The following is a 14,642-nucleotide window of genomic DNA, read 5'->3' as shown; positions in this document are numbered from 1 at the left end:
ATAGATTGGTCAATATATCAGAATTCTGTTAAAAACACTTAATTGATTTTTGAAATAACTGACTGTTTTCTTTTAATAGATGAAATTAACAGATTTTAAACCAATTATTTTATCAAAATAACTTAGTGATTTCAATCAACAAAAAAGACAAAATAGATAAAATAAATCATTTTTAAAACCTTAAAAACCTTAAGTGTTTTTAAATAGTTGATATGATAAATCAATTTATTAAAAATACTTACTATAGTCAGCAAACTTGAATAGAATTAATTTCAATTTATTAGTACATAAATCAACTGATTAAAAAATACACAAATTTAGAAAAAAAAACATTTCAAGGAGATTATTATTCAAGTAATTTGGATCATAAATGTAATGCAAAGTTATACATCAAAATCTACCTAACCAAATGCACACCAAACTTCAAGTCTCCAAGACAATTTGGATTCACCAAAGCTTCTTGGTCAACAATCTTCCCTTATTTAATGAAGATAAATCCTTGGTTTTGTGTTGTAGATTTTGACACAAGAAGATCCTGCAAAAACATAAAGGAAAGACCAAGCAATCCATAATATACAAGTACAACAAGATAACCAACCCAACTATGCATAAATATAATTTCTGCAATCAGTAAATCATAAAACAACAAAATTATGCAGAAGAAAGAGTAAAATATTACAACAAACATCCAAATATTCTCCCTTATGTCTTCAGCAAATAGACAATTTAAAAGAAGACGGAGAGAAAAACAAAATTTTAAGATAGATTCCAATAATCAAGAATTCTCAATTCATTTCTTAAGACATTAAATCTACCCTAAGAATAGGTTTGGTAAAAATATTCAGCTAGTGATGTTTGATCTCATTGTGCTTTGTTCTGGAATGTTGAATATGATTCTTTGTAAGTTTGATAGCAGTGATATTGTCACACATCAAAGGATAAAATATTACAACAAACATCCAAATATTCTCCCTTATGTCTTCAGCAAATAGACAATTTAAAAGAAGACGGAGAGAAAAACAAAATTTTAAGATAGATTCCAATAATCAAGAATTCTTAATTCATTTCTTAAGACATTAAATCTACCCTAAGAATAGGTTTGGTAAAAATATTCAACTAGTGATGTTTGATCTCATTGTGCTTTGTTCTGGAATGTTGAATCTGATTCTTTGTAAGTTTGATAGCAGTGATATTGGAACTTTGCTTAGCTTTAAACTATAATCTTTAAGTTCTTGTTTGAGCCACAATATTTGTGCACAACAACTTTTAGCAGCAATATATTCAGCCTTTGCAGTTGAGAGAGCCACATAAGCATGTTTCTTATTGTGCCAGGAGATGAGACTGGATCCAAGTAGGTGACATGTACCACTTGTGCTTTTCCTGTCTAACTTACACCCTGCAAAATTTGAATTAGAATATAAGGTGTATAAGATAGTTATAAGGATATCATAGACCAACATTGTTTGTTTCTTTGAAATATTTAAGGATTCTTTTAGCAACAGTGAAGTGATATTCCTTGGGATTTGACTAAAATCTTACACTCACGCATACAACAAACTTGATGTTTGGTCTTCTTGTAGTGGGGTAGAGAAGGGATCCAATCAACCCTCTAAACTTGGTTTAATCTACAGAGCCAGGTCAGTATCCAAGTAACAACTTGTTGATAGAGGTGTTGTAGCTTCTTTACAGTTTTCCATTTCAAACTTTTTTAGAATGTCTCTGCAGTATTTGGTTTGACTCAAGAAGATTTAATTCTTCATTTGTTTAACCTGAAGTCCAAGGAAGTATGATAATTCTCCCATCATGCTCGTCTCAAACTTCCCCCACATAAATGATACAAATTCTTCACAAAAGTTGTCATTAGTGGCTCCAAAAATTATGTCATCAACATAAACGTGAACTAAGATAATCTCATATATAAACTTTTTAATGAAAAGAGTCTTACCAATTTTTCTTCTCTCATATCCATGAGATAAGAGAAAATTGTTAAGGCTCATACCACTGCCGAGGAGTTTTCTTCATTCCAAACAAATTCTTTTTAAGTTTGAAGAGATGATGAGGATGCTTGGATCTTCAAAATCAGGAGGTTGAGATACAAAGACTTATTCATAGATAAAATCATTCATAAAAATCGTTTTTTACATCCATTTGAAAAAGTTTAAAATCACTCATACAAGCAAAAGCAAGCAACAATCTTACAACTTCTAATCTTGATGCAGAGGCAAACCTTTCATCATAATCAATACCTTCTTCTTGATTATATCTTTTTGCAACAAGTCTAGCTTTACTTCTAGTATTTATACCAGATTCATCAAGTTTGTTTCTGAAAACTCATTTAGTTCTAATAACATTCATATCATTAGATTTAGGCACAAGAATCCAAACATCATTTCTAACAAACTAATTTAATTCATCATCCATAGTTGTTACCCAGTTTTCATCATTTAAAGCTTCAATTACAGATTTTGGTTCAATTTGTGATACAAATGTCATATGTTCAGACATATTATTTAGAGAATGTCTAGTAGATACTCCCTTATCTATTTGACCAATTATGTTGTTCAGTGATATATCCCTTGGAGTTCTCCATTCTTTTGGTAAGTCATCTTGTCCTGTGATTTCTACTGGTTAAATTGCAGAATCATCTGGTTGATTTTCTGAGCATATCCTTAATTTCTAAAATCCAATATCTTGATCATCTTTTTTTGTGACCTTTCTTTAAGAATCTTGCTTTACATTATTAGTCTCCTCAAATACATGTATAGATTCTTCAACAATCATTAACCTTTTATCATACACCCTATATACATGATTATTTAGACTAAATCCTAAATTCTAAACCAAAAAAATGTCATCATTTGCTTTAGCATCATATTTGCTAAGCTTTTCCTTTTCATTGTTCAAAGTAAAACACTTGCAGCCAAAAACTTTTAAGTGACTAATGTTGGATTTCTGCAATTGTACAACTCATAAGGGGTTGTCTTTAAAATTGGTTTTATGAGTTCTTTTTCATAACATAACAAGTTGTGCTTACTACATCAATCCATAAATATTTTGGTAGAAAAGACTCACTTAAAATGGTTCTTGCAAGTTTTTTAAGAGGTCTATTTTTCCTTTCAACAATCCCATTTTGTTAGAAAATTCTAGGAGCAGAAAAATTGTGATGAATATCCCATTTTTCACAAAAAGAAATGAATTTTTCATTTTGTAATTGTCCACCATGATCACTTCAAATTGAACAAATATTGTTGCAGTTTTTGTTTTGTAAAAACTTGACAAGTTTTTTAAAAGCATAATAGGTATCACTCTTGGATTCGAGAAATAAGGTCCATGTGAAGCATCTCAATAGGTCTTGATGTTGAAAGAACATTTTTTAATTTGAAAGAATTTTTAACTTGTTTTCCCTTTTGGCATGTTTCACATATATGATGTTTTTCAATCTTGTTTCTTGGGAGACCATCAACAAGATTTTTCTACATCAATTTGTTCAAATGATAGGCAGACATATCACATAGAGATTATAATGTTCTTAGCAATGCAATCATACTGAGTTTTCTTTCCCTCAGTTTCAGCCCATTAAGACCAAGGTTTTTCACCAATACTTTATCAGTTTCATGCTTTGGTATAAAAGACCCTTTTATAGCATCCCAAATCCCTCTATCAATTGATTCATCAAATATTTTCATTATGACTTTCCAGAACTGATAGTTCACTCCACAGAACTGTGGTGGTCTATTTATGGAAACTCTTTCACCAAAAGGTAGTTTTCAGCCATTTAAAAAAGATTTTAGGATCGAAACTTGAATAACATACAATAACTTAGCTCCCGATACCGATTGTTAGAATAAGTGGCCTAAAACAAGAGGGGTGAATTGTTTTCATAACATTTTCGCAAATACCAGAGTCAAATTGAAAACTCAATAAAATTAAATAATTGATTTATCTGTTCAACTTATTATAAAAAGCACAACAAGTATATATTCAATAAAATAAACCAGTTGTTATGAGAATTCAACCATTTGGTTTAAATGTAAAACACTATAGAGTAATTGATAAACAAATATCATAGTGAGAGAGAGATTGCACATAAGGTTTATACTAGTTCACTCTTACACCAAGAGTTATATGCAGTCCTCAACAAACATTACAAGAAAATGATGAAATAGAAACCAATTTTTAGAGACCAAAATAATTAGTTGCAATAGTAACTAAATTAGAGACCATTTTGGAAACTAAAACAAAAATTGGTTTCTAAATTAATTTCTATTATTTTCTATTATTGTTAAATAGTTTATAAATTGGTCTCTAATTAGCAACCAAGGTTTTAGAGACTAAATTTAGAAACTAAATAATTGGTAGATAAAACATTGGTTGCTAATTAGATACCAATTTAGAAACTATTTAACAATAATAGAAAATAATATAAACTAATTTAGAAACCAATTTTTGTTTTAGTTTCTAAAATGGTCTCTAATTTAGTTACTATTGCAACTAATTATTTTGGTTTCTAAAAATTGGTTTCTATTTAATGATTTTCTTGTAGTGAAACTACTGAGAATTCATTAATTCAAACACAAAAGGTTTACAAAAAACAGTCAAGAGTGTTAATCTTGAACCCTACTAGAACACAGAACACTCTTAACCACACACATAATTTAAAAACCCTATCTTAATATGTTACAACAAAATACAGTGAAAAGAATAGAGCTTGAATACACCTAGATTATTACAAATGAAGCACAACATAAATGTAAACTCAGAAACCTTCTTTACAAAACAAGAATGATCTAAGAAGTAAACCCAATCTCCAATAATGATTTTAAAACTTTCTGTTTTTCTCTCTATGAAAATTGTTGTTTGAAATTATCATATTACATCCTTATATAAGATAATGATTGTAAAAATAGTTTGATCATTTAATGAAAATAGATATATCAATTAAAAAACAAATTGGTCAATATAACATAATTATGTTAAAAACACTTAATTGATTTTTGAAATAACTGACTATTTTCTTTTAATAGATGAAATTAACATATTTTAAACCAATTTTTTTTATCAAAATAACTTATTGATTTCAATTAACAAAAAAGACAAAATAGAAAACAAATCATTTTTAAAATCTCAAAAACCTTAAGTGTTTTCAAACAGTTGATATGATAAACCAATTTATTAAAAATACTTACTATAGTCAGCAGAGTGATTTCAATTTATTAATACATAAATCAACTGATTAAAAAATACACAAATTTAGAAAACAAAACATTTCAAAGACATTACTATTCAAGTAACTTGGATCATAATGTAATGCAAAGTTATGCATCAAAATCTACCTAACCAAACATACACACACACAACTTCAAGTCTTCAAGACATATTGGATTTATCAAAGCTTCTTTGTCAACATTTTAGAGACTAACAAAATTATTGGTATCTAAAGTAGTTTAAATTATTAATAAAATTTATAAACGAGTTTCTAATTAATATTTAATTAACTACAAAGGTTTTAGTTACCAATTACTTTATATTCTAAAATTGGTTGCTAAAAATTTGGTAGCTAATTATATACCAATTTAGAAACTGTTTTAGATACCAATAATTTTTTAGTCTATAAAATAATATCTAATTTAGTCAATATAATAATTAATATTTTTTATTTTTAAAATTAATTTTATTTTATGATTTTCTAATAGTTAATATGTATTTAAATTGTTCTTGATTTCAACTTTTAAATAATGTGAGACTATTTAGTGTAGAAAACACTTTATTTTAAATTATAATAATAATATTTAAAGTATTACTTTTAGCATTTTTTATCAGCAACTAAAATTTCTAGTCATATAGTTATATACTATGAACATCAATTATTTTCAACTAGAAATTCTCATTTCATTTCATGTTTTACAATATTTTTTAGACATTAATTTTAGCTTAATGTGTTTTTTTTGAGTTGCATCGTGCTTAAAATTATAACTTGTATATATTCTTTTGTTTTAAATAGGCTGCAGATGCTTCCAATGTCATCATTTTCAATTGTTCAGACACTAATGAAGTTAGTGAACATGGTACATCAACTATTAACTAATGCTACTGAAATTCTTAGTTTTTTTTTTTTGTGAGTTATCCTATCATTTGCTCTATGCGCATGCAGGAGATGATTAATTAGAAGCAGTTTTTCACAATATAACATAATGGTTACGTCTGATTGTAAGCAATTCTATATTAGTGTCATTTTGTGTTTTATTATATATTTAAGAGGATACCTCTTTGTCATGTTTTAGTTATGAGACTTATATGAATAAAACAAGATTTGCTATAATGCTACTTTTACTTCTTCAATAATTAAATTCATTTTTTTTCTTATTTACTTGTATTTTTTTTTTATCAGCAATGAATAAATTAAATTAGAGGGTTACTTCAGGGGTAACCCAACCCATATACACAATCACAAAGTTCCATTCCTTGTGATATAGAGCAAAATCAATTACCCAAAAGTTCTGAAACTTTAGATGTCAAAAACCTACAACTAATTGATTCCAAACTGGTGTACACAGGTGTAAATTCTGCACCAGTTTTTCCTAATACTATTACCATCATCAGCATTAAAACAAAATAATAGTAGCTCAAAGTCTGCACTAAGAGAAAAAAACACAAATTGTATTTGGCTACTTAGAATTCTGTGCAACAGAATAACCTTTGACAGCACCATTCCCCCATACCAGACCACACCAAGAATAAAGACAGCAACAATGCGTTAGTCCTTTGTGGCTACAGGATCTCCACAAGCTGTTCCTTGTATTAGTACACACCTTCCAGCACAACAATAAACCATAAGTTCCCCATCTTGTACCATTCTGTCCACGCAAACCATGGTATCCTGTTCCAACCAGAAACCAGAAAACCTTTCCTAGCTTTCAGCTAGGATATAAGTAATACAAATTGATAAAAAACAGTTATAACAATCTTAGGATTAATTCTATATTACACTTCACCCATCCCTCCTACATAATCCCTCATACCCTTCCACCATTAACCTATCTTCCTTTCATCTCTATGCAATTAGCGACTCCTTCCCTATACTCCTTCCATCTACTAGCAACTTTTAATGCACAAGATAGGGTTTAAAAGCCAATCAGAGAAAGAATAATTAAAGGACTTCATTCTATACCTCAACCATAACCAAGTTTTAAGTTGAGCCATATGGAATATTTCCTCCGTATCAACACTATCTTGTTTAAAGATAGTTCTGTTCCTTTGATCCCAAATGCTCCATACTATAGCTGTCCATACACCTTTCCACACAAAATTTTGTTTATAATTCATCTGCATCAAATAGAAGCTCTCAAAATGGTCTTTGAGGATTTTTTGTTGTACAGACATAATTCCAATCCATCTAAAACACCAGTTCCATACCTGTATTGCAAATTCACACTCTAGGAACAGGTGTTGAGCCGATTGAGGCCACTTCTGACACAGAGCACAAAGAGATGTATTTACCCCTACACCTCTCCTGGAAAGGTTTATCCTTGTTGGTAACCTATCGAATAAGACCCTCCATGCTGTAATTTGAACATTTGGAAATGCTCTAGACATCCAGAGATGTTCGAAAATTATACTCTTATTACATGAATCACTTTTTGTAACACATTCATATGCAGATTTAACAGAGAAGTCTTCGCCTTTCCATGTCATACAATCCTTCATCTCTCTATCTAGTTTAAATCCAGCCAAAGTTCTTGATAATTCTTCCTGTAATGCAACTTCCCATTCAAATCCAGGACGTCTCCATCTTAGATTCCAGATCCATACCGAGTCCACCCAACTACCAACTTCTTTCACTTTTAACCCCTGATCAACTGATAAAGTATATAGTCTAGGATAAATTGACTTTAAACTATTATTATTGACCCAAGAGTCCTCCCAAAATCTTATTTTATCCCCAACACCAATCTTCCACTTGATTTCTTTATGGAACCACCCCATCGAACTCTCCTCTCCACACACCTTAATGAGGTCTCTCCACCACCATGATTGGTATTTAATAGGGATAGGTGACTGATCTGTTCCACTTCCATACTTTGACTCAATTATCTCCTTCCATTTCCCTCTTTCTTCTCCTTGAATTCTCCATTTCCACTTGGCCAACAACGCATAATTAAAACAACGAATATCTTTAATTCCAAGCCCTCTAGTCGGTTTAAATTCCGTTGTGGGGCTCCCATTTACCAACACTGACACCGAAGTAGATTCCAAGCACCCTCTTATCCAGTTCACCCATTTGTCATGAAAATCTAGTGCACTTAGCATATCATATAGGAAGTCCCACCTGACTGAGTCATAGGCCTTTTCATAATCCACTTTCAAGCATACACCTCTCTTTCCCCTTCTCTTAAGGTCTTCTAGTACTTCATTTGCTAATAGTACACTATCTAACATTCCTCTTTCCTTCAAGAAAGCAGACTGACTTTCATCAATCACCGATGGAAGAACCTTCTTTATTCTACACGCTAGCAGCTTCGCAATAATCTTGTATAATACCCCAACTAAGGCTATAGGTCTATACTGTTCAATCTTTAATGGATCCTTAACTTTAGGTACAAGAGTAATGAAAGATGCATTACAACCTTTAGGTATCCTCCCAGTAACTTGGAAGAGTCTAACAGCCTTAAAGATATCATCTTCCATCACTTCCCAATTATGTTGTATAAATTTAAAATTGAATCCATCTGGCCCCGGGCTTTTTGAGCCATCACATTGCCACACTGCTTCTTTTACTTCCTCTTTTGTAAAATCCGAGATTAAGCTTACTTTGTCATCTGAGGATATTGAGCGAAATTTCACTCCCCCCAGTCTGACCCCAAAATCCTTTGTAGCCGATAATCTATCCTCGAATAATTTTTTTGCTTCCATTTGCACCACTTGCGGCTCCTCCGTCCATATACCCCCCACTTCTACACCTTTAATTCCATTTCTAAGTCTCCTCCATCTAATAATCGAATGGTAATACTTTGAGTTAGAATCGCTATTCTTCATCCAATTTACTCTAGCCTTTTGGCAATACAGAGATTCTAACTTATTGTCAATCACCCTCAGTTGTCTAATAAGATTCAATCTTTCTAACCTAGCCATATCTTCCAGCATATTGTCATCATCTTTATTGTCAAGATCCTCTATGTCCTTCAAAATTTTATTCTTTGATGTTTCCAGATGCCCAAATACTTCCTTATTCCAGATTTTAAGATCAGCCTTTAGGAGTTTCAGCTTCTCTTTAAATCTTCTTATATCATCACTTTGCACATTATAGGAGTTCCATTTTTCTTTCACCAGATTCTTAAAATCACCATCCAGTAGCCACGCATCAATAGACCGAAATGGTTTAGGACCCCAATCCTTAACCACAGATTTCACCACAATAGCACAGTGATATGATATTTCCCTTGGTTGGGTATACTGTTTACTCAATGGCCATTCTTGGAGCCATTCTTCAGATACAAGTACCCTATTTAATATGCTTTTAGCTGAACCATTCGCTCTATACCATGTGTACTTCCTTCCAACTGATGGTAATTCCAACAAGAGATTATTTTCAATGAAAAGATTGAAGTTTTTAATTTCATTCTCTTGGGAGTTCCTAACATTAATCCCTTTCCTTTCATTCACATTCCTGACCGCATTGAAATCTCCCAGAATACACCAAGCAGTGTTCTGTTTTGAAATCTTAATGTTACTTATATCCTCCCAGAGAGATTTATTTTCGCTCAAAATGCAAGGAGAGTATACATTGATCACCGAGACATTCTTTTTAGACTTCAAATGATGACAAAAATGGCTATATACCCTTTACCTATTTGATGATTAATATAAGTAAATGCTTCCTTATGCCACATAGTTAACATACTCCCAGCACCAGCATCCCCTTCATTAAAAATCCAGCCAATATTATTATCACCCCACAAATCAAAACATTTCGCTTCTGTTATGGATGTAGATTTTGTTTCTTGCATACATACTAATACTGCACCTTCACTAGCAATTAATTTTCTCATGTATCTAAGCTTCGTGCCCTCTCCTAATCCTCTAATATTTAAGCTTATAATAATCATAATCAAACATATTTACGTCCCTTCCCACCCTTTTTCTTACCCTTAAGGTCCTTCTTCTCCATATGTACCATCTCGTTAATTGCTTCTATCTCATTTGCTTCACAGGATATACCTATTTGTTTGCCTAACTCCCATAGTTTAACTGGTCTATCAATATCAATAGAGTTCCAAAATCTTTTATTACAATTATTAATACCATCCTCAGAGAAAGAATTGCTAACAGAGTTAAGCACTAACCTGGATTCACAGATGGTTTCGTTCTGTATATCCCCTTTTTTTGTAAGATACTTCCATCGGGGCTTTCTGCTTGTTTCCCCAATCTCGCATAGTCCTCGTTGCCTCCATCCATATGGCGGGGTTAAGTAATTACCTCCACATTCCATTTCATCCTCTCCCGAGAATCTAGCCAGCAGTATCGTTTTCGAAACTCCTTTCCCACCTTCCATTCCAACTTCACCATGGTTGATGACACTTGTCTGCGGTCCTTCAATTGCTTCAACTGCATTCTGATTTACCGCTCCACACGATTTGTTGCTAGACGTTGATGATACCGATCCCCGATTTTTCGTTACCGGAGTAGTATCTCCCTCGCCTACATCCTTCGAGACATGCTTCTTAGATGTTTCTTCATTTCCCGATTCGCACTCCCCCAATCCAGTATTTCCGTTTGTCCTAACAAGGTTATTCCCTTTGATGGAGCAAGATTGGGCTGTGTTGAGAACTGAGTGGGCCGAGCCCAACATGGGCTGAATACTTTTTACAACCTCTACAGCTACCAATAGATTGTTTATTACATCTTGGACAGATTTAGGCTTAGATTGTATAGGGCTAGACATTAGGTCTAGTGCTATCTCACTTTCCCCCTGCCCACACGATGCCTTTCCCATGATTGTACCTTCAACGGTAACCTGCATCTTCCCATCTCCTGTGTCAGACCCCCCAAACGGTGATCCAGAGTGTTCTTGCTCGTTCCGTTCTTGTCCTCCGGTCATCTCCTCCTCCGCAATTATACCATGAAATTCTTCATTGAAATTGTTTTCCGAAAATAAGGTTTCCTCCACAAATGATTCCGACGAAGTAATACTATTAGATGAGTAACATTGGTTGTACCTACAATCACATTTCCCTTCCCTACCGTATGGCGCCTCTTCTTCAATATTAATATTATAGATCTGCCCATTGATCTTAAAAGCTTTACTCAATCTTACATTACAGCTCCTGAGAAGTCTAACTTGCAGTCTGGCATACTCCAGATTTTCCCAATTCATAGTGTCTTCATCAATAGACACCAAAGAGGCCACCTCTCCTACCACTTTTGCAAAGCAATCTCTATTCCATAGAGATAAAGGGAGACCAGTGCATCTTACCCATACTATTTTGTGTCCAGATAGATATTCATCAGACCATGGATTAATGACTTCAAAAATACTCTCCATCCAGTCTTTGTTCACCTTTATCAAATTCTCCATACATTCACCATCCACAGGCGTTAGCATCACCATATTATCCCCCATATACCTTGTTTTAATCTTACTTATCCCACCCTTCACAAGTTCCTCACACAGTTGAGAGAAGTCTAAATCTGCTATCATATGCCCAACCACACTGTTTCCCATCCATGGCAGAATTTGCTTTTGAGTTTCGATGATAGGCCCCTTCCATATCTCCTGCGAAGATGAACCTCTAACAGCCTCTACATATAGTTTCTTCCCTTTCTTTTCCTTCCATACTTCCTTATATTTTACTTCCTCCTTATTCCTCCCCTGCTTATAACTCATTCCTTTCGTATCATAGTTTCTGTGTTTTGGTGCCTCCCTATGTGAATCATATTCCTCCTTCCTGTACCTTGGTAGATTGACATGTAATTTCATATGCCCTATATAAATCTGGTCCAGTTCTTTCTCAAGGCGGAAAACATCTGTAACCTCAAAAAATCTCACAAATCCAAACCTTCTTCCCCATCTATTTAATCTGCGGGATATAAATACTTCTTTAACTTTAGCCCATCTCTGAAAAAATTTTAACATTTCGTATTCTCCCCAACCATTCGGGAAATTAGAGAAGAAGAAAGTTGTATGATTGCGGGACTCTTGTTGAGGTTGTCGTGCTCAATGATAAAAATCTTTAGCCATCTTAGAATGCGAGGAAGACGAAGGGTGAAAGCCAAAGAGGAAATTGAAGAGAGAGAACGGAGAAGATGATAGTTAGTGCAACAGTCTGTGGTTTTTGTTTTTGCAGAATTTCACTTCATTTTGATTGAGTGCGGCACAACTCAATAGAGCAATTTGTGTTTGTTCTCCTTGGTTGTATGTGTTGGTTCATTCATAAAAAAAAAACGTTAGAAGTGAGAATGACGCTTGTTGAATATATTACAGGTGCTTAAAGTGTCCTTTAACAATTGTCTTACCTGTTTTGTGTTGTTTTAGGAATTTTTTATATCTTATTTACTTGTATGAAAGTAAAGTAATTATTTTTATAATTTATGTAGGTTGAGCCTGCGTTGTTGACTCCAATACTGCAGTATAATTATGAGGAGATTGAAGGCATAAATAGTGGATGAAGATGAATGTGTCCCTATTTTACTACGTATGATTGTGTTTTTAAAAAAAAAATGGGTGTTGTTCTACCAAGTTGATTGATGAAATACATTATTATTTATATTATGAAATGTGTGAGATTGAAAGTGATGAACCGTCATAAATATTGAGTAAAGGTGGAGTGATGAACCGTGACACTTAATATTGATTGTATTACCTGCGTTGATTAAAAAAAAAAATTATATGTGTGCTTATCTTCATTTGTTGTTAATTTTATCTATATAGTTTTAACATAAAGTATTGTGATAGAAGCAAAAATTTGTCCATCTCTTAAAAGTAACATCTATTATCCGTTTTAATTACCTAAGACAACACAACATTATAATTCTATTGTATAATTATTTTTAAGAACATTTTGCAATTTTGGGTTTTTTTTTTTTTTGAGAAATTTATTATCCATATAGTATAGTGTTAACACTCATCTCAATTCTTTTTTAGAAAGTTAAAATAACCAGTTACATTCTCGAGTTTTTTTATTAAGTACTACATTTATTTAAGTTTTACTTTTTAGCCGAATAACTATAGATGTATTGAGGACAAAAAGTCAGTTTATTATCCATCACTATAGTTATGATGAGAAATATACCAGAAAGTGAGATTTTGCCAGAAACACCTTTTTATATATATTAAAAATGTTATAACATAATGTAAATTCTAGAGTTTTAAGTAGATAGAAATTTTATTTGTAATTTTTTTTAAGTGAATTAAGATTAATATTAGGCATCTAAAAACATACCTAATAATTAGGGCTTAATTGCAGTCCATATTTGTCCTAGGTCGGTCATTAGACCAAATTAGATCACATGGAGAACACTTGATCATGTTTGCCATGTGACTCTAAATTGGCACCTAATTTAAACACTAAATAGTTTGAATTTTCTTCTCATTTCTTATAAGTAATGGTTGACCCTTTCTCCTTATATAATGAGGTGTTTGGCTCAAATTTTCTAAGATCAATTTATGTGTTATGTTGTCAAATTGTCAAATTAAATGTTTAAATATTTAAATATTTCAAATATATATATTTAATTAATAAAATAACGAAATAGATTGAATATTATTATTATTTAATAATTTTGGTTTAGTTGAATTGGATTGAATTTAAAATTGAAAATACATAATTCTTCACTGTAACATAAAAGATGATTGGATTGAATAGGGTTTGATGCAATTACAAAGAAAATTTATCATTGGTATTGTTATCCAAACTCAATGAATATGTTTATTATATATATAGACCTAAGTACTTGAAAATTTAGTTATATTATTATTTTTTACAACATTTTATATCAACAAAGAGCACTGTGTAGAATAATTTAATTTAAGGCATTTTTTTATTAATCGACATATTTATTCCTGTATATATCAATTTATGATTAGTTAATGTAATGATATGATTTATTATAACTTTTGCTTTTCAATTAGTGTGAAAAAAAAAAATTTATATGACTGGGTATATTTAAAATAATAAAAATAGGTTGAAAGAGTTAAAAAGGCAAATTTTGTCCTTTAAGGAAAGTTTTGTCTGAATGCTAAATAAAAGATTTTGTTATAATTATGTCTGTGATCAAAATTATATATGCCGTTTTTGTTAATTGAAAATCGAAGAAGCTTTATGTTGCGAATATCTTCGAGATTGGGAGATTTTGTTTTGGATTACACCATTTATAATGATGGTTCCAAATCGTTTTTAAAAATAAAGTTGTTTTTGCTGTTTATTTTTTAAATAATAATAATTTTTACATGTGTGTTAATATATTCTTATAATGATAATTTTAGAATCGTTAGATTTAAAAAATAATGACAGTTTCATCACTTTCTTCACATGATTTTTTTAACTGTCATTAAAGTATTTTTAGAATAGTTTTTTTGTCTAAACCTCTTAGGATAAACATTTTTGGTCTTTTTCTTCACTTCTTCAAGTGATATGATCGAACTAATT

General features: G+C 31.7%; 1 protein-coding gene across 1 annotated transcript; it reads right to left on the bottom strand.

The window, feature by feature from the left end:
* Positions 1 to 1,112: 1,112 nt before the first annotated feature.
* LOC137818013 (uncharacterized) lies at positions 1,113 to 10,046 on the bottom strand. Its single transcript, XM_068621237.1, has 5 exons — positions 9,838 to 10,046; positions 7,414 to 9,664; positions 6,810 to 6,918; positions 6,489 to 6,584; positions 1,113 to 1,396 (listed from the first exon to the last, which is right to left on the bottom strand). Exons 1-5 carry the CDS (start codon positions 10,044 to 10,046, stop codon positions 1,113 to 1,115), a joined length of 2,949 nt encoding a protein of 982 aa, XP_068477338.1.
* Positions 10,047 to 14,642: the final 4,596 nt, after the last annotated feature.

The sequence above is a fragment of the Phaseolus vulgaris genome, chromosome 10 (assembly GCF_000499845.2).
Source record: "Phaseolus vulgaris cultivar G19833 chromosome 10, P. vulgaris v2.0, whole genome shotgun sequence".
NCBI classification, from domain to species: Eukaryota; Viridiplantae; Streptophyta; class Magnoliopsida; order Fabales; family Fabaceae; genus Phaseolus; species Phaseolus vulgaris.
Note: the sequence above shows the minus strand (reverse complement) of the source record. Positions and strands in the feature narration are given on the sequence as shown.

What these genes read in the sequence shown, in the direction of transcription:
- LOC137818013 (XM_068621237.1), bottom strand. Translation starts at nt 10,046, where the DNA reads ATGAGAAAATTAATTGCTAGTGAAGGTGCAGTATTAGTATGTATGCAA. An exon ending in AGTGTGAATTTGCAATACAG is followed by an intron (nt 6,919 to 7,413) that starts GTATGGAACTGG and finishes CTTATATCCTAG; the next exon opens with CTGAAAGCTAGGAAAGGTTT. An exon ending in GTTTATTGTTGTGCTGGAAG is followed by an intron (nt 6,585 to 6,809) that starts GTGTGTACTAAT and finishes TGATGGTAATAG; the next exon opens with TATTAGGAAAAACTGGTGCA.